This window comes from Saccostrea cucullata, unplaced genomic scaffold (assembly GCF_032062105.1).
Source record: "Saccostrea cucullata isolate Sc308-1 unplaced genomic scaffold, CSIRO_AGI_Scuc_v1 ctg27, whole genome shotgun sequence".
Taxonomy (NCBI): Eukaryota; Metazoa; Mollusca; class Bivalvia; order Ostreida; family Ostreidae; genus Saccostrea; species Saccostrea cuccullata.
In genome coordinates, this window is record NW_026920935.1 from 892344 (window position 1) to 914022 (window position 21679).

The 21679-nt window shown below is 34.6% G+C and overlaps 1 protein-coding gene across 1 annotated transcript; it reads right to left on the reverse strand.

Moving 5' to 3' along the window:
- Positions 1-1880: 1880 nt before the first annotated feature.
- On the reverse strand, positions 1881-14039 carry LOC134258779 (solute carrier family 2, facilitated glucose transporter member 1-like). Its single transcript, XM_062741368.1, has 11 exons — positions 13957-14039; positions 6092-6199; positions 5521-5808; positions 5216-5336; positions 4880-5020; positions 4509-4656; positions 4038-4128; positions 3584-3814; positions 3258-3333; positions 2902-3029; positions 1881-2515 (listed from the first exon to the last, which is right to left on the reverse strand). Exons 1-11 carry the CDS (start codon positions 13963-13965, stop codon positions 2321-2323), a joined length of 1536 nt encoding a protein of 511 aa, XP_062597352.1. The 5' UTR covers positions 13966-14039; the 3' UTR covers positions 1881-2320.
- Between the last annotated feature and the right edge of the window lie 7640 nt (positions 14040-21679).

Sequence of the window (21679 nt, forward strand, 5' to 3'; positions counted from 1 at the left end):
GGGTATGAAGTAGATGAACTACCTATATACTTATGATGAGCAAGGGCTGTAATTTTACAGAATTGTGAATTTTAAGGCCCCAGGGTCAGGGGTTGGGGGGGGGGGGGGGGGCTCTGCTTATATACTGAAAATGAATTTATTGTTTGAAATCTACTCCTTTGAATTATAAAACATTTATTTATTTTTTTGATAGGTAGTTTTAAGGGTGCCTTTTAAAATTTTGTGCAATGTTTGGACCTAGGGTCAGGGGTTTATGTCACCTTGTTAGAGGCACTACTGATTACTGCTGAATATTATTGATGATTAATTGGAGTGCATTTTTGTTCCCCTACCCTGCGTATGGGTATTCAGTTACCAAGCTAAGCAACTGTTAAGTGTATTGTTATGATGATCAATGGTGCCTCTTTCAAAATTGTGAATGCCATATAGCATCTGGCTTAAAACATGAATCAAATTCAATACACTGTTACTGGAAAGTTGTTGCATAATGCTCAGGTGACCTATAAGGCCCCTGGGCCTCTTGTTACAATTTAGATTCCCCATCACCCAAGGATGCTTTGTACCAAGTTTGGTCAAAATTGGCCCAGTGGTTCTTGAGAAGAAGTCGAAAATGTGAAAAGTTTACAGACGGACAGACAGACAGACGGACAGACGGACGGACGACGGACAAAATGTAATCAGAAAAGCTTGAGCCTTCGGCTCAGGTGAGCTAAAAACAAAAGAGCTTTCACTCATAGTTATCTAGCAAATAATAAAAAGTACCGGTAATGTAGTACACACAGATCAAATAACAAAGTTGGAAATGAGAAAATCATTTCACGCTCAAACTTTTTTTGGACTTCCATTTTTTAGACTTTCAAATTCTGAACTGACTGCATGGCTATCATTAGTTTTTTTTTCGGTAGCACAAATGAAGCAAAATGTGTTTAATTTGTAGTAATGTTATGGATGCACTCATTCTTGGTTCACAAGTTCCCAGCATGTATATAATCGACTCCTTTGCTGAGATCTAAGACAAAGTGTACAGATGAAAATGTGCAAAAACAAAATCAACCAACATTATTCTTAAATACATGTAGCTGCACTGAACATTGGTGAACTTGACAGAAAGCCCTATACTGTTAGATACATGCATATATATAAGACATTGAAACTATCCGAGGTAAAACATATGCAGGACTGCATTAGTGGTATCAGTGCCCTACATAACGGATAATGACTACAGTGCATGTTAATTCTAAATGCAGGTAATAGACGCATTCACTTTGTGTTAAAGACAGTGACCTCTATCTCTACACAGCTGTTCAACAATTACACTGATCACTTCCTATAATTAGTCTATCTTACCTTGACATGCAAAGAAAACCATTACTACCAAAAAATTCTTATTCAGTAGCGGGTTTCTTATACACCAGAACTCTGAAACTGATTCCAATTATTTTAACGTTTGACCTTGCAAAAGACCTTGACCTTCATGTTAACCATTCACAGTTTCTATGGAGATGAACATGGTTGAGATAAAGTGATGATATTATGCCTTTTCACAACCTACTTTCAAGAACAAGTTAGTACTGGAAGTGACAAAAAAAAATAAACAGGCATTCGGACCATATACAGCGAACTAATCAAGCTTGTCACTACATCAACCATACATACTAGACTAATAACTAAAACTAAATATTGTCATGAAACTAAATAATGAACTAAATTCTCCTACCAGTGCCTACCATTGTGACTAATGAAGAAAAATACTTTTATACATATTAAATCTTCCAGAGATCAAAACATTTACAATTCTTATTCAAGCTTTATCTTCAAACTATGAACGATAGATTCACCCATTGTCTATTGGGCAGAATTTGGACACACAAAACTTAAAAATTTTTACAGGGGTATTCCTTTTATCCGTAAGTTGTTGAAATTTTCAAAATTACCTCTTAGTTCAAATTTAACATCAAATGTTAACTCTTGTTCCTAATTCCATGCAGAAGTTAGCATGCATCATCATAAAAATCATTAAAATTTTGCAACTTATATGTGTAAATTTGACTACTTTAATAAAGCAGTTACATGTACCTATAATTGATATGTTCATTTCCATGATCTTAATTTCTAGGTACACCACCCGAAATTCAAGTTGCCTTTTCTCCTGGTTTCTCAATTTTTGTAAAAAAAAATGAAGACTACTTCTTTATCAAGGTACACTGACAAATATATCCTGTTTTTATACCCACATATTAACAATAAGTCACAACTTACTAATTGCCCTTTGAAGATAAATAAATATGTCCCCTCATATAATTCCTATATTTCTCTATCATTAAGATTTTTCATTCATTTTCTGCATCTCTTCTCCATCTTCAAAAGGTTCCTTAGCGTGTCTCCCGCGGGTTATTGTGGCTGCTATCTCGTCAAATGTCCGGTTCTTTGTTTCCGGTACTTTGAAGAAGATGAATAGAATAGCTCCCACCAGAATACCAATAAATGGAAGGTATACGTATCCCAACATAGCTTTCTGTAATAGTACAAGATAATCAATTTTAAATTAAAACAAAATTAACATTAAAGAACTTAAGTGATAATCTTTGTGCCGTTCTCTCCCTCCCCCCCCTCTTTTTTTTGTGGGGGGGGGATCACCTTGTTTTGTAGTGTGGCTTACACCACAAAACAAGGTGATCAATGAACTTCAAATTCAACTAATTATAGAATACAACTGAATACAAAGATCTTGATATTTTAAATCATAAAAATTGTATTCAAGCCCAAACCACAAAATTTCATCCCCACAAAATTTCAAACTTCCAGAGCATTACATAATACAGACACATCTCTGATTTTTCTGTAATCTTTTTTTCTCCTTTTTATTCCATCAATCATATTTAAATGGGTAGGAAAACATACCTGCATAAACCTAAATATTAAGTTCAAGATGAAGTTGCAGACCCAGTTAAAGGTCAAGGACAAACTCATGGCAGCCGCCCTAGGCTCTTGACGGAATATTTCTCCCACCACAATGAATGGAATAGGACCTGCAAGAAATTGGACAATTTGTATCTCATTAAGATGAACAAAATAGATATACAGAATTAGAACCATTACTATTAAAACTAATGAACATATAAAACATTACTTCAGCAGAATTTCTTTTTTGCTTACTCTTGTACTTGGTAATAATAAAGGGTAAAATTTCTCATTACTAATTATGATACAATTACAGAGTACTTTAAGTCTATTTATCCTATATATGTTATAATTACCCAGTCCAAGGGCAAATCCAATGACATAAGTATGCATGGCAATAATAGCAATTATGGCAAAAACACCCCGAGATTCCTGCAAAGTAAAGATGTTTTACATAAATTACTTTACAACAAAAGACTTGGGTCTAAAATTCATGTTCATAGCTATTTAAACAATTTTTGAACATGTATACAATATGCTTTTGGCAACATAGGAGATACTGTTTCTCTTAGTGTAAATTCCTCCTCACAATAAATTGAATGCAACCTCCTCCTTAAATTTTTTATAATAAACATCTTACATGTATCTCAGTTTTGTATAAATGTCTTATCAGGTGACTTACTTGCAGATCTTGGTCATACTGTAGATTGTGGAAGATTGTGAGAGCTATGAAGGAGATAACCATACAACACATAGGATAAATCAGAAGTGGGCGTCGACCTAATTTTTCCATCAGAGGGACAGCTACAATGGTGGTCAGTACATTAATAAGACTGGTCAGACACACCACCCACTCCACAACACTCTTCTCTACCCCGGCGTTCTTATACATAAAGCTGGAGAAGGACATAACCTACAAATAGAAAGAATGTCTTAACAACATACAAAATAGAGCATAACCTACAAACAGAGAGTACACCTTATTACCTACAAACAGACAGAACATCTTAGCCACATACAAAATTTTTAACATAGACTTCCCTGAAATATTCTTCCATAACCCAGCTGTTTTTATCAAGCACTAAATATCTGCTACCAGAGAAAGTAGTCTCCCTCAACATTAAAGGAACACTTACAGCATTAATACCATAGGAAGAGACCACTGCTGAGAAATCTAAAGAAACACAGAACACAGGCGATAGGAAGAGATACAAACAAAGGAACAGCCTACAAACATAGGAGACTCAACATTAAAGGAACAGCCTACAAAGATAGGAAGAGACTCAACATTAAAGGAACAGCCTACAAACATAGGAAGAGACTCAACATTAAAGGAGCAGCCTACAAACATAGGAAGAGACTCAACATCTCATCCTCCACATAGGAAAAGTAACCCTACAAACATCCTCATTAAAGAAATAGCCTACAAACAGAAGGAGAGACTCAACATTAAAGGAGAAGCCTACCTTGTCTCTGCAAAATTTTCACACAAAAAAGTCATGTTTTTTGTAGCATATTCCATGTAGTTGCATTTTAATGGCAGAACAACTGTGGAAGCCATAAGCAACATCTCCACACTTAAAAGCTTTAATTTTATTCAGATAAACTTAGGCTCACCATCTCTGGCCTCCTCTTCCTCGTTCTTCTTGATGAGGAGGTAGCGGGGGCTCTCTGGACAGAAGGGGAGACCAATCAGACAGACCAAGGCAGGGATAGCATTAAAGATGAACACCCACTCCCAGAGTTCATGAGTACCTGTAAAATAGAATGTGTAGTCGTAAAACAATGGAGTACAACTGAAACGCAGTATAGGATGGCACAACAGGAGAGAGAGCATAAAAGCAAAAGAGAAAACACAGAATCAGCTTATATACTGAGTGCATGAATGCTTGCATATAAATCACATATTCTGTTTATAGTGGGAAGGTTTTTTATACCTTCTATTTGGTAAAATAAAGAATTCTAACCAAACACTTACCAAACAGTTTGGATACACCCATGATGTTGGACCACAGGATACCGACAGTGATAAACAGTTGATGACAGGTACCAATGGCTCCACGGATCTTCTTAGGGGAAATCTCAGCCAGATACAGGGACGCCAGACTCACATTCAAACCTATCAAGTAGAAAGGAGTCTAAGTAATGCTCTCTATACACTGTCTTTCAAACATAGTCTCAAGAATCCCAATGTAAATGCTATAAAGCATTCTAAAATAGTGGCCAGATTTAAAATTCGAATCAAAATTTTAAAGTCAAATCATCAATATTAATTCATGTACTGATATTGATTAAAGTGCAGCAAAAAAATTACCGCAATGCAACCCCACAAGGGCTCGGTGGACAATAAGGACCTCAAAGGATCTGGTTATCTTAGGGATTCCTCCAAACAAGGCTGCCAGAAACATGATAAACGTGATCAGGATCATACCCCTCTTCCTGTGTACAGCAAAAGAATTCAAAACCATCAATTCTTTATTCTAAGTACTCTCAAAGAAACTTAATTACTAGCTACTACATGTGTATTGTAAAGTTTTTGGGGTGTTTTTCTTTGCAAGATCCCTCTCTATCTCAAAACTCAAAAGCTTTCCAGCTTTTAAAACTATCATAATATTCAACTTGCCTTCCAAAGTAGTCAGCCCATTTTCCAGAGATAAAAGCACCAACCATTCCAAACAAGACAAAGATGGCCACTGTGACGGACCAGAGCCATTCCACTTCAATAGGAGCCTCATAGTCAAGAGGGCTAATTTTAGTGTTGTTTTTAGGCGTTGTGACGTAAGACGAGTTCAGGTTAGAACTGCTGTTTCCTAGACCGACCACATTAACAGATTGGTTTTTAGGTTTGTCTGTAGGTTCCCCTCCTGCCCTCTGAGTAAGGACATCTTCATAGAACATCTGAATGATCTGTGGAGAAATAATAGGAACACGTCTTATTTACAAGTGTATTTTTATATTTCAATGTCTTCATTTGCTTTTTATTAGCAAGAACTTTATTTTGGCATAATTACACAAGAGATTCTGATAGCAAAATCTTTTTAGTATAAGTATAGATTATATACAACAGATTTTGTGAAAATGTTTGTCTTGCTTGAAAATACCAAATACCCATCTCTCGAAAATATAGCGTCACGTAATAAGTGATCTATTGAACTAGAAATCTACTTGTTCTGTTGCTAATTTGACGTACCTTAGCTGGATTGTTGACATCTCCGATGTTGTAACCATAAAGGAACGAGTTACCGAATACACAAAAGAACACACTACATAGCAAATAACAACTGTAGTTCACCTCTCTCTGAAAAACAAAAGGAAACACATTTTATTTAACACATTCCTTTCTTTTTCTTTACAATACTGTAAGCTTGTATCTAGAGTAATTCTTTTTTAACTTTCATGGTTTTGTAGTGCTATGTCGATGATGTATCAACTTTGAACATCTTGAAAGGACAATAAAGTTATGCTATAAAGGAATGTTGAGCCTCCAAAAAATATTTGCATGTAGTACTATAATTTTTTTATTATAAGATTAGGCATCTTAATGGTGTACTTTTCTGACCAAAAAAGGAAATAATTCTTCAGTCTTGTTTTATATTTTCTTTACAACTGTCATGACACCTGCTTTGTCGCCATACATTGATATAAAAGTACACGTAAACTGGACATGATTTACTGGACCACTGTTGTTCTCAGTGGAGCCTGGATTATAGATCTTTAATCACAATATGCCCTGGTCATACCGGGGTAAATGTCAGAGTGTGGCTCTCGATCCTTAAATAGAAACAAGGCCCCCGAGAGGAATGGGTCTAGTACAAAGCTTGGCTATAGCTATGTTCTTATACCAATATAGAGAAAAGTTCTGAGATGAGATGGGTCCATTTATGTAATACATGTATAGTGACTTTACTATGTGGATACAGTACATGTAGTTTGGAACTTTCCTGTGCCTCTACATTGGAATGCTCAAACAACACAGTGGGTCATTGAAACGTTTTACAGCACCTTCCAGCAAAATTTAAAGTTTTTATGTTGGGTATAAATCTTTTAAAGTAATCAATCAATTTTTAATCAGATATTGACTTCATGTCAAAAAAGCAGAAAGGTTCTTCTTAATGAGGAACAAATCATGATTGGACATTCTTTTTTTCCTTCTTCCTTCATATAGACACTTAAAAGGAATTATACTATCTCTCATGGAATTTCCTTTTATATTTTATGGGGTTTTAAGTGAGAATCAAACTTGGGCATGACAAATATAAGCTCACGGAAATCAATCTTTTAATACATTGCAATATTATTTATTTCAAACATGTTTGAACAAGATTGTATAAACAGAAAAATACGATCAACTGTATCAATAGAATTGTTTCCTTTCCATTTGAATTATGCAAGTTTCTAACAATGTCCCAGTGACCCATTAAATCACTATCAAATAAAATCCTGAGTACCCTAAGGAAGTTTTTTTTTAAAAAAGAGAAATGGTGTTTTAACACCCAATATTGAAGAATAATTTATAATTAATCAAATTTTTCCCTTTATGCACCATTACCAATTACGGAAGTGTAAAATATGATAGGTGCATTTGGTACATATGTCCTTCAGTTTGACTCGTTTTAAAACATGTACATGCTAATATGTGCGTAATTCTTTTCAGATTAATACCAAACCCATTCAAACAGTCACAGAGTGCATGCCCTTCATATGTTTGTTGATGAAACATCACTGAGCACCAATACACACATAACAAGTAATTCAGTAGCGTAGTAAAAATGCATGAGATTTCTTTATAAATAGCTGCACAATTATATATTGATTGTACACTCCCACAACTTAGAGGGCTGGTTTACGTCACATTATTGCGAAAAGCATGAAATGTTTTCTGACGTAAATAAGGATTAACCAAAAGTTAAACAAGCGCAACTTGCCTTGCATCCAATAACTTTATATTCTCAGCTTGTTTCTATCAGTTGGTGTATATATCTACAGGCTCATTTTGAGTGACGTAATTAATTCCATATATATAAACAGAACAAATGTCAAAAGCTTGCATACATTTGTCCTACTTTTCAAGGAGTAATTAAATAAATTGCTCATTAATAAAGCAGTAGACTGATATGATTACACTAGGTTAAAATACAGGGTTGTAGTACAAAGTTCATGTTACAGAAATTCAGTGTTGAGTACTAGGGGTAATTAATCTTTAAGCCTGATCCCCTATTGACCTTACGGGGGTATTACTGATATAATCACGAGGGGATTTAACACAACTTACAATATCCATTTAAAAAAAAGCATCCATCTTTCTGTTTTGTAGACACAATGGTCTTAAATAAACCTCACACCTTCCCACTCAAATCTCATCAATCATTGTATACAAGGCCCATTTTTCATCTTTTTCATCAAAATAAAGTTTTTAATTTTTTTTTTTTTTTACTATTTATGAAAGTTAAGGGAGCAGAGTCAGTGTTACCAGTGTATACTAGCTGGGTTAGCCCTGGAATATTCTCCCCTCTATAAAAGAATTACTTTCTACTACTTTTAACACATAAAAAATTAGTTCCAATGCCTACAGAAAATCAAAGCTGCATCCTCTTATCTTACAAAAAATACCAGCAAAACAAAACTTAAAAGGTCCCTCTTAAAGTTCTAAAAATCATTCAGTTTTGGCCAACCGATTTGACTTTTTTGTGGCCTTGTCATCGTACATCAAACCTTGAAGAATAGCTAGACTGATATCCTTGACTGATAAGGTCATTATTAATTAAGGCTCCATTGACTAACTTTACCTCAAAAACAGAGCTGGAGGAATACCCCTATACCACGGACATGCTCAAAGTCCACAGTTTTTTGTAGACATTCATTTTTATCTAGAAAATCAAATCTTTTTTGAATATCATATCCTGCTACAAATTTGTATACAATCACATTCCATTACTGGAATTTCTGACGTAATTGTTTGGATAGGATTTAAATTCTTTAGCTTATACATGTATTTTTTTCAAACAACTGCTTGCTTATAAATAAATACATGGTAATACATATATGGGAATTCCTCAACGTTTCCTAGTAGATATAAACCTGTGCATGGTACCTATTAACAATATCATGATCATTTTCATCAAATTCTACAGGAAAAGACAGTATTTCATTAAGTTGTGTTTACTTTTTTTTTAATTTAATGTCCTAGCTTGGTTTCAGGAATGCCATGTTAGATTTTATATTTCCATCCCTATAAAAAGAGTACTTCCCATCACTGCCAGTGGAGTCTTACATGCCCTACAAATGTCTCCTAAATGAATCCAAATAATTTATCTCCCGGCAGGTATAGCCGTCACTGCTAATTTATTATGTCTATCTAGCCTACATTCACTAAGTGCTATACATGTTTCACCTTTCACTGAGGTATGATAAAAATTAATATCAGTCTTCTGTACAAAATTGGATTCCTTTATTTATCTTACCCCCTCCCTATCCCTCTCCCTCTTTTCTCTTATCCTTCTTCCTCCTTTATTCCAGTCCCTCCTTTATCCTATTTCCCCTTTCTGTACCTTACCCTTCTCAATTCCCCTACTTTACCCTATCTCCTCCCTTTTCACCCTACTCCCTCAATCCCTCTCCTTCATTACCCTACCCCTTCCCAATCCCTGTTTTCTTTTTCTGTACCACCCCTTAACTCTTAGTTACCAAATCAAGATCTTTCCAAAATGAAAAAAAAAAAAATTCTCATAAAAATATAATTATTCTTTAATTTGCTAGACCCTCCAAGAGCATCATAAATAATTTATGAGAAAGATTTCAAACATCAGTTTTAGTGTGTCAAGCACATGCATGCCTCTTTCATTAGAAGTGGTGGAGCATGCATTCTTTTGAAGTTCTAATCAGATGCCACTCCTAATGCTATTATGCTAGCCATCAACTTGTTCATACTTCCTCTTAATTCTAAAACATTTTCAGTGGTGTTGCCAATAATAAAGTTCTTGAAAAATATTTTTATTTTTGGAAAATATGGAAAAATCTCTCTCTGTATTATACTGATTGGTTTTCTCCATCTCTCAATGTAAATTGCTGTTTGACAGAATGAACATGTGCACTAATACAGATAACATGCACTCTAGTGATAAGTACTGGATGTACTTCCTATCATGGAAATTACGTAAAAGAAATACTATACAGTGAATGGGAGTTTACTTGAATACTTTGGATTATTGGGGTAAATCTGGCACAGGAAATATGTAACAACTGTAATAAGGAAGCGGTGGAGGATGGGATTCAGGAACACTGTGTATTTTCCATACAATTTTTCCGACTAATCTGCAATACAAAGACAGAGTTTGTTTTCCTTGTGTGACGTACATTCTGTATCTACATCCCCTTGTTTGTGGATAGATCCTGTTTCATTTGGATCATCAGTACCTCTTGTTCCCACCCCTCCTAACCACATACTGACCATATCTACGACTGGGCATTACTTGAAAATACTGGTTCAGATTTTGAATGACATCATTCAAATACTTTAAAAATGAATTCGATAAACAAAATAATATGAATATTGTTCTACATGACATCACTCTGTGCTAACTTAGTGATCATCACCCAATCATGTAAACTATAAACATAGGAGGGAAATGAAAACTTTTTTTAGGAAATGTAATCACCAACAAAAATGAATTTGACTAAATAAGCTGTATTGAGTGCAGTCAAATTTCCAGCTGCTTTAACCCTAGTCCTTTGTTATCCTCCCATTGAAGTCCCATCTACTCTGGCCAGACTGCTGTGACACTGGTCAGCTGCTCGACAGGACAATCAATTTCTGTCAGCTTTCTATTCATTTGTCAATAACCCTGGTGTAGTTTCTCTCCCAAGCATTTTTCTTTACTAACACTGACCTTTACCAATTTTCTTTTCCACTGCTTCACTTTGCTTGGCTTAGTGTGACTTTTTGCATTGTATGTCAAATGAAAGTCTCTTGAAAGATCCCTATTCTAATACATATGGAAAATTATGTACATGTATTAAAAATTCCTACTTTAATATTCTTGTAATTAATTAGAGTATAATATTTTGTTTTAATTTAGAATATGGCATCCAGAAGAATATAAAATCTATTCCTCTTCTTTGCCTTGTACACTAGCATCATCAGTCATTATTATCACTTGCAGAAACTAGGTCAATACAAAATCAATACTGTTCAGCTTTTTACAGGCTTGTCCTCTCAGCTTGGCTCTCACAGGATGAGAACAAACAACTGAGGCAAAAGACGAATAGCAACACAGTTAGGCGACCATAATTTGATTTTTAGTTTTACGGATCCGCCGACTCTAAAAATTTGCATTTCAAAAAAAAAATAAAATCGGAATTTTTCAATCCGCTCGTGTCAAACCTGTGTTTTATAAAAGCAAATCAGTCAGAAACGTAAAAAAAACACACATGTGCAGAATGGTAGAAGAAGGTGAGCTGTCAACTTTGATTTTATCGAGAGTCTACCAATTCTGAAACCTCCCCATCGCACGTCTCTCTCTATTTTTTTAATTGCTGTTTCTACCGATTTCGAAAATATCCGGATTTTTTACCTTCTTCGATTTGTAAAATACCGACAAGTCAAAACAAAAATGGCTGTCATGCAGTGTTTACCGGTAGCTAATCTGCTTATTGCCACTGATAACAGGTAATAATCAAGGTGTCAACTGTGCTACCAGATGTAATTGCAGTTCTAATTGCTCATTATCCTCATAAAAAGTGTTTTTTTTTTTATCAAAGACAGAGATACCAGATGTGGAAATTTTGCAAAAAAGGGCGGTAAATAACGATATGAATTTTTTTGATACTTTGCTGCAAACAAGTTTATATGCGCCTAAAACAAAACAATTCCTCCATAAATAATACGGTGACCAGGAAAGACATAAACTATAGTACTTTATTAATAATTTAAAGAGGAAATGAAAGCAAGTACATGGTAACTAATAAAGAGTCTGCAGAGGGAACACTGCGTATTATGAGATTCAGTGACTTAGCAAATCCTACATCAACACCAGTATATAAAAGCCCTTGAAACTGCAGAGCAACTTGACAGTACCTGTAGAAGACTTCTTTGAATTTAAGTAGCTAAACAGGGTAATAAAGTTTCTGAATTTCAAAATATAATATTAGCAGATTGGAACAGGACTACAATAATGCTTTGATATCATATGTACTAAGAGTGAAAAAAAGAATGCAGGATCTAAGAATCCATCTAATTCATTCTCAATAGATTACGCATGTAATTTTTAAAAATGTATAAAGTTTTAGGTTTGGCTAACAGGTACTTCCAATTCCTTCAATTTCAGATCTTTATTAAATCCAGGAAACAGTTGTCTTGCTCCTTATAATGAGAAAAATCCATTCATCCATCAGTTGAAAGCTTGAAACTCAGATCATCTGCAGAATATTATTAAATCTTTTAATTGCCAAGTTAAACTTCGATATTTACCCTGAATATTATTCAAATGACATTCAAATGAATGTGCAAACTATACAATGAAGAACATAATTAAATTTATATAATTTCAAACATTAAATGGTACTCATATTAAACAATGTTTGAATTAAAAGTTGTCATTTTTATAAATAACAACATTTATACAAGTAATGTGTATTAATATTAAAAAAACATATCTTGTAAGTTGTTTATTGTTTTGTTTTATACTACAGTGAAATGTGTGACTTTTTATATGTGAAAAAGGTCGTTGCTAGAATGATTTTTGTCTTTTTTTTTTTTTTTTTTTTTTCGTCCTCCGACTTGACCTTTCTTGAAAAAAAATCCGTAAAACTAAAAATCAAATTATGGTCGCCTTATAGATTCTTGTACAAGAATGCCACTCTCCTGTGAAAGTATGCCAACTATATTTCCAGCATCTTGTTGTTTTGAGTTGTACGCTAGTTATTTAGCATGGCTGTTCAGACAAGCGTAGGTTATTGACATCAGAACCTTCTATTATTGATTGTTAGAAGCAGCAGCCATCTTTTGTTTTCAGAGCTTTTCAATGAACTTCAAGCAATGCATCGGTACAGCTGGTTTTTGATCTAGCTAGCTTTCAATCCAACAGTTTCCCAGTCATGATTTCTGATACACATGGGCTACATTTTTTATTTATCATGAAATTTTATTACTTGAGTGAATTCAAACTTTAAATTTATTTAAACAATAGTCTAATATCTGAAATATTCCTAGTCAAATGGACAAAAGGAATTTTTTTTTAAAAATCCATGCCATTACTGCCTCAAAAACAGAAGTTGCATGATTTTGAATTACACCTGGGTTCAGAATTCATTCTTTAAAACCTGTTAATGCCATTATTATAACATTGACACCATGGCCTGAATATTTACACAGGAGATTAATCTTATTCCAGTGACCGACTAAAATATTAACGACTTTAATTCACACATAAGGTGAATGAAGAAAATATTTTAAATATTTTAAACATAAATGTGTATCAGAATGCACTGCTCTAATGACAACCTCTATCTTATGATGCAATCTACATTGTGTTTTTATGAATAAATAAAAAAAACGAAGTAATGACACTTAAATGAAAACAATTTTCCAGCTAATATAAATTAAGGCCTAAAATGAGCTGACATGTCATTTCCCTGGTGTTTAAAACATGCACTGTATAAATACATTTTTTTTTTGGTCCCACCAATACTACACTGTTTTACTATGATAAAAGCATTTTATTTTTAACACACTTCTTCTTCAGAATACCAAATTCTGAATCATTTATTGATTATTTATAATATTTTCCTCTAGATACTTGTCGATTACATAAGACGGATTACAAAGAATTCCCCGTATTTATACTAAAAATCACAATCACTGATCCATAAAACGATCAGATCAAATCATTCAACATAAAACATGATTGACCACGTGTTAAGTGTACACACAACAATCTTCCATTGATACACGAGCACTTCAAACTCACGATGTATGTTTTAACAACAACGTGCACATCCCTCAATGAACTGATGAAACATAAAATGAAAGTATAGAGAGAAATCAAATTATATACTCACATCAGTCATGTTTTCTGTGCGTGATTTTTGCTGTGTGACAAATAGACGCTCTTCTTCTCTTCGTGTTTCAACAGTATTTTGACCTTCAACAGAAAAAAGGTATATATAAATACGTAGAATTCTGATTGGCTGATGCAACCCACACCCTCTACGCATATAATATGTAGGAAACATCCGAGAAGTTCCGATTCTATTGGAAAGAAAGAAAAGAGAAGGGGGGTAAGATGAAAAGAAAGTATTGAATCTTTTTACACTACAACAAGAACGATCACTAACAGTAGAAGAGGTGTGTGTGAAACATTATAATTAATATGTAAGGTCTTGCCTTTGCTTCGATGATTTTTTTTTTTACACTACTCATCGCTGTAAGTGCTTTAAAAAATATTTGAAAAGTTATTCCAGTCTAAAATTTTGACTTAGAATTATAGGTTAAAAGTATTGAAACCCGACTCATTTCACTTCAAGATAATACATGTACAAATTTTCAACATAAACAGCAATAGTTCGTTTAGTGTTCTGGAAATTACAGAGTTTCCTTACAATTATAAATCTAGCTTTTCCGAGAAAAAATATATTTTCTTCTAAAAGGAAGTAAGATAGGTTTTTTTATCATGTCCCTTCAATATATTTTTGAATTTTTCAATTTAAATTTGTATAGATGACATGCAATTAATTGTCATAAACAATTTTACATTTAAAAAGAAATGTCAATTTGAGCGGAGGGTATTCCTATTTTGAAATTAACAATCTACTTATTAACTTTTTAGAAACCATATTTCAATCGGACACAAAACCGGAAACAAGTTTTAAACATTGAATAAAAAAACATCAATTGGAGTCGAATGCCCCCCCCCCCCCTGAGGGTGATTATAAACGTCAAATCTGTACAGTCAAATAATTCCTATTGCCCCCACCCCACCCCACCCACCCATCAAAGCCACAACGAAACAATTACAATCAGTAAACGAACAAAAATGCGACAACATGCCAGACTGTGAGAAAATTAATTTCCGTCATCTTGATGTACAGTAAAATAATTTTAGAGGAGCTACAAGCAACATAAAGGCCAAATCAAAGCTAACACAATTCTTATTTGTTACAAGACAAAATGAAAGGAAAATGGCAACAATCTTATATAAGTCCGAGACCACCGTTAAAGTTTTCATTGTAAAAAGCCCCTGTCCTGGTTCTGTCAATATTTGCCTCCTCCAAATTGGTCAACTTGTTGACTCTACTTGTGAACCTTATCTTAAGTTGTTTAATCTACCACTTTTAAACAGCTCTCTGGTAAGAGGGGGTGGAGCATTATATGTAGGGGAAAATAGAAAGTGCATATGCTTTCCTAAATGAATAATTTTAATGCAAGCTTGTGCAATGTAGAGCCTTTTCTTCTAATATAAAGTCGTGATGATAGTCACCATTTATATCTTATAATTAGGACCCCAGAATACCACGCAAAAAGGGCATTGAATAAATGTTATTAGATATTTCCGTCAATGACAAAAATAGTTACAACTTTCCATATAAATCAGAGAAAAAAAATATTTCCCAATCTAAATTATGGACGTATCTATAAACCCTGGTTTTCTTACACTTTCTCGATCGAAATTTCATTGAACAATTAATAATTCTTCAGTACTTGGTAACATCTGGTAGGAAGTAGAATAAATATGAATTTCCGAAGTTTTATGATGAAATCTTAGCAAAAGGCCCATTGGCCTTGATGGTCACCTGTGTATGACGAATTTCTCGGACCATGGTCACTTTAGGTCAACCTTGAACTACTCTCTTTATTCAGCATATTCATACAGCTTTTCTTCTAGAAGTTTAGAAGTCAATTAAGATTTTGAACCTTGTACATGTAATAGAAGTTTTACCTATGTCCAGTTAATTAACTCCATCATATGGTCCCCACAGGCACTTGGGGTATGGACCCCCCCCCTTTCCATTTTTTTTCTTATTAGATCTGGGGTCGAGTCACCTTTTTCCTATTATATTAAAAATATCGTTTTCGACTGATACCACAGGCCTTTAGATCGCTTAGAAAAAAAAATTGAGGTGTTGAAAAAAAAAATAAAGGTATGGAACTCTTTTCATGGGGTACCTACATCCGCCAATAAAATTCTTTTAAATCAAATTCTTCACAATTTTACTTTCTTTCCATATCTATTCAAATATAAACAATCTTCATTAATACCAAAGTTCATTCCGTAAATCCTTATACTTCTCGAGATATTCTGAAATCAATTCCCAAATTGACAATAATTTTTTTACTCGACATTAGCTTGGGCCTTCACTAATTGTAAAGCGGGGACGACGGGACAAATTTTCCCCGGAATTTATTATAAACTCAGTGAATATTTGCTCATCTGCATTCAAGCTTTACAAGATTTTTCTTTAATTTGATCATATGGTGTAACTAAGTCATTAACAACATTTGAGCAGTCTAATTCTTTTGAAAATCGAAAGATATATAATGCGTTCCGGGAAAAAATCGTTTTACCATGGCTTCATTACCGTCTTCCTTGGAAGACGGTATTATATAGTTGAAGTTTTTTACAGTCTTCGGACTATGCACTTCCTTTCTTCTGTGATTGGTAGAAATTGCATGAATGAGAAAATTTTCAATTATTTCATTGGTTGAAATGCTGTTCAAGGAAAGGGAGATAACTTTCTGATGGTCTAATTTCCGTACGACTTAACAATTTTTCAATATTTCCAATCTTAAAAAAATGACAAAACGAACAACAAAATCAGCAGTAATTAATTCTAAATAACAATATTTTTGATAGCAATAACTAAACAGGTCTCTTTATTTTCATCATGTTGCAAATAAGATTTGATTTTTATGGATTGCTGGCTTTACAATTTGCATTTATTCTTTTCCCCTTATTTGTTTGAAGAAGGTAACATTTAACGGAATTGGCCGGGGTTTGCCGAAGGTCTCAATCAGTTTACGGAGATGACCGAGCGACAACCGCGGTAGGGCTAATACCGGTAAAATTGTAGAAATACGAAATCAAGAAATTCAAAAGAATTAATGTACGACTTGAAAGATGTAGATTAGTTTACTGTTTAAGGTTTTTGCTAAAGACGGTAAGCTTTTTTAAAAAGCTCTACTTGTTTACATTCATAATCAACATGGCGGTAGTTGTTGATGTAGACGTTTTCAAATTAATTTTTCGCGAAAGGAATATTATTACGGACTTAACGTTACACTTTGGAGTAAGAAATTAACTTTAAATTGTTGAAAGATTTTGCAAATACTATGCAACTCTTCGCCGCACTTCAAACACCGTCTGTTTACATGTGAATGACAAGGGGCCCAAGCTAATGTCGAGTAAAAGAAAGTAGGTCATTTTTGAAATTGATTTCAGAATATCTCAAGAAATATATGGAATTTCGGAATGAACTTTGGTAGAATTGAAGAATATTTATCTATGAATAAATTTAAATAGAAAGTAGAATTTTAGAGCATTAGAATAAAAAATATTTTATTAGCGAAATTAGATACCCAGTGTAAGAGTTCAGTACCTTTATTTTTTTTTACACACACACAATTTTTTTAAAGCGATCCAAAGGCCTGTGACTGATACATATCTTTTTATGTATCATTCGAAAACGATATTTTTAAAAACAGCTTATAGAGACAAAAGCATTACATTATTGATAATATATAGTGTATATTAGAATACAAAAATAGGAAAAAGGTGACTCGATCCCAGATCTAAAAAGAAAAAAAAACGGAAAGGGGGGGGGGGGTCCATACCCCAAGTGCCTGTGGTTTTCGTAGATGATTAGATGTTCTAAATCGCGCGAAAAAGATGCCTGATATGTTAAGTTTTAAAGTAACTGTGTAAGAAGATTTTCATATATTTACTTCAATGTATGACCAACATTAACCAAGTGTAGAGGGTAATTTGTATTTTCAGAACCCAGTTCTGAAGCCTGAACCAATAGACCATGCTTTAAAGGATTTCACAATTTTGTAATAAGGTTCATTGCTTATTATAATCATGGCAACAGTTTGACTACTTAACAAGGGGTAAAGAAGATTTTGAGATGATCATCCGTAGCTCTCAGGCAGACAGGGACCACAAATTTCAAACATTTTGTTCCTCATACATTAAAATTGCTTGAAATTGATTGAGTGGTTCCAGAGCTAAACTTTAAGATGACGAAATTATATAAAGTTAATCTATCGGACTAGCGATTATTTAGAAAGATGACACGGACGCCGTACAACAGGTAATCAAGAGAAGACTTGAGTTAAGGTGAGCTAAAACACTGTGTATGTGTTTATTATATGGATTTATTGAATCAATGCTGTTACTGCCTGTGAAAGTAGTGAATATACAGTGAAAACTGTCCAATCCGACACCCAGGCAATCAGCCACACTGTGTTTACCCACGGAAAATTTCTTTCTCCTACTTTTTTTCATCTTCCCAAGTCAAGAGTTTCTGATCCGCTCCGCTCCACAAAAACATATGTGGAGCGCTCCGCTCCACATAAACATATGTGGAGCGGAGCGGATCAGAAACTCTTGACTTGGGAAGATGACTTTTGCGTGGACCCTGAGGTCCACGCAGTAAATATATAAGCGAGGTTAAACCGGATGCCATGGGCAAACAACAGGCTACACATGCGCGAGAATGCCGGAGAGTTCGCAGCATTCGGCAAACCTCGGCTGATTCCGTGAACTACGGGAGGTACGAATCGGCCGAGGTGTGCCGAGTGAGTTCGCAGCTTAGGTAACTTGCCCGTAGAATAATTCGCCCTATTCGGATTAGAATATTCCATTCACTGGCAAATCGCGCTTTTAATTCCGCATATCGCATTTACATATTCATTGGTGGATCCGAATTTCCCTCTCATACATATACTTTTATATACAAACTAAACTTTCATTCTATGGTACAAGCATTTTAAAAAGTAGGAAGAACTTGCAGTATATAGACAACTTAGTAACTTAACAACTTGAATGATAAACGCCGTTCAACGACTAGTTCTAGCTTTTAAAAGATAGAACAAGCTTTCACCGGCATTAGTTTTGTGCACCAAGGCTGCAAAATAATTTTTTTTATTTCAGCAATCCAAATACCGTTTGATAGAAGACTATAGCAACGGTTTTAAATGTGGCGGAGGGGGGGGGGGCTTCGACATAAAAAAAAAACTGCGTGCTACAGAGCTGTGCTACACGTACACCATCAGATCTTTTTTTTCCCCCTGATAGATTTCTTCTGCATAAATCCAGAACAGGTGTCAGGTCCCAGCCATTATTGGTTACATGTATCAAAATAGCCCAATTTTTGAAACTGACAACACTATATAAAAAGGTCGCTAATCGGAGATAAAATTTCACAATTTTGCTTTGAGACTACAATCAGTCATAAGTAGGCAGATCATTGTAGAAAATGTGAACAAACCTACTTGAATATTTACTACACATAGAAATTTTCTTAATTGAATTTTGGTTAGAAACACATGCATATGGTCCACGTATTGCAGTCCTTTTTTAAAGGACAGCAACTTGTTTCGATGTTTTTCTACACTGCAATCCGACATCCTGTCTACTCCGATACAAAATTCCCCTGACAGTTGAGTTGGATTAGTCATGTTGAACAACTTTATCCAAATTTCGCCTTCGTACACGCAGTTATCATGGACGAGCAAGTACTAGTAACCGTTTGCATGCACGGTACTTCAAATGTGCGCATGGTATTCGTGATTTTTTTGTCTTAACTTTATCAATTTTCCAGGAGACATCCAATTATAGCAGCACACCACCAATAAAGCCGAGAGAAAACGTGAGAATACTGCTGTTAGAAGTGTAAAGTAATCCATAATGTTCAATATGAACGATTCTCCTTGCACGTAAGCCAAAACATAGCCAGAAAGAACTGGTAGCCACAAGAAACTCTTGGTTACTTAAATTACAGATCTCTGCATAAAATGCTTGCTGTCTGAATTTAATTGAATTTGATTTTAACTTTACAATGCCCATAGGTAACCACGCTCACCTTGTCAAACCTTATTTATAAATTGATTGATTGATTGTATGTTGTTTAACGTCCCATTCGAGGATTTTTTCACTCGTGTAGACGTCAACATGCATTTACCGATGTAGGGCTTCAAAATTTGATCTTAACTCGGCACTTACGTCCATTGAGCAGTGAGGGATCTTTTTCGTGCCTGGACCTACTGCAACACAGGACCTTGGTTTATAAGGTCTAATCCGAAGGACCGGTCTCCACGTCATACAGTGGGATTTGAACCCGCGATGTAAGGATCAACTCCTTCGCGACTCTAAATCAAACGTTCTAACCACTGCGTCATGCGGCAAGTAAACGGCGAAGGAACAATTGCTACCCTTCTTTTATTGACTTAGGTCAGTGTCACGGCCGAGATTCGAACTCACGACCTCTACCGACTGAGCTACGTGACGGTGCTTTATACAAATAACGTAAACGCCAATAAACTTCTCATTGCCAGTGATAAGGAATTGTTTAACATAGTCTAAGCATGCAGAAACTATTTTTTCGATAAATTTTTGTAGTTTAAAACAAAAAATAAAAACAACAAAACAAAACCCAAAACAACAATATTAACAATAAATGATTTGTCAGTAAAAAGCTACCTTGTCCTTTGTCCAGAAACTGAATCCTAAAGCCTTCCGGCTTATTTGCTAGATATTTGAATTTTTAAAGGACATTCCACTAAAATTAAATGTTCTGTTCTCCTGATGTATGTCGGGGGATCTTCAGTGATTCTTCATTGATTGGTAATAAGAAAAAAAGCATAATGATGCCTGAATGAGACCGCCTTTATCAATTTGATTGCAATCAAAGTTCTATCAATGTCAAGCATTCAGTCTTTTAAATATGGTAATGATGATTGCAGGGATTATGTAGTAAACAGAACGGAATCAAATTTTGAGCGGACAATTTGCTGCAATCGTTGGTTTCAGATTCATCTCATATATTTTATAACAAATATTTTTTTTAAAAACAAGTTATGAATCTATGAGAAAACTCCATTTTTGAAAAATTTGTCACAATAAGCATATGAACAAGATGTATATTTGTGAAACACTGATGCCCCCGTATATAGCTTATGGCGAATGTTGAATTCTCTAAAAAAGAATGTCAAATTCCAAAGGTCAATGTCATAAGGTCAAAAGTGTTGGTACCCAAAGGAAGGTCTTGTTGCAAGGAATACACATGTGAAATATCAAATATGAAATCCCTATAGAACTAACTGTTCAAAAGTTATGACAAGGGTAAAAGTTTTTAAAAAGTGGGTCAAACTTTTAGGTCAAGGTCAAAAGGTCAAAATATCTATACCAGCTAAAATGTCTTGTCGCAGTGAATACAATGTCAAGTATGAAAGCCCTAGCTTCAACTGTTCAAAAATTATGGCCAAGGTTAAAGTGTGGTATTTTTTTGTAAAAGTAGGTCAAACTCCAAGGGCAAGAGTTCAAATTTGGTGGTACCCAAAGAAAGGACTTGTCACAAGGAATACACCTGTCAAATATGAAAGCCATAGCCCCACCCACTCAATAGTTATGGGCTAGATTAAAGTTGACATCAGGGTGGAGAGGGAAAACATACAGACAAACAGACAGAGAGGTCAAAAACAATATTCCCCGGGATCTTTCGATCCAGGGGCATAAAAATAACGTTCTATATTATATATATATCAACTTGATCTGCCCCGGCCCTG

Excerpts from the sequence above, each read along its gene's own strand:
- LOC134258779 (XM_062741368.1), bottom strand. Across the intron at positions 5,809-6,091 it reads ATGTCAACAATCCAGCTAAG|ATCATTCAGATGTTCTATGA; the intron begins GTACGTCAAATT and ends ATTTCTCCACAG. Across the intron at positions 3,334-3,583 it reads AGTATGACCAAGATCTGCAA|GAATCTCGGGGTGTTTTTGC; the intron begins GTAAGTCACCTG and ends TTTACTTTGCAG.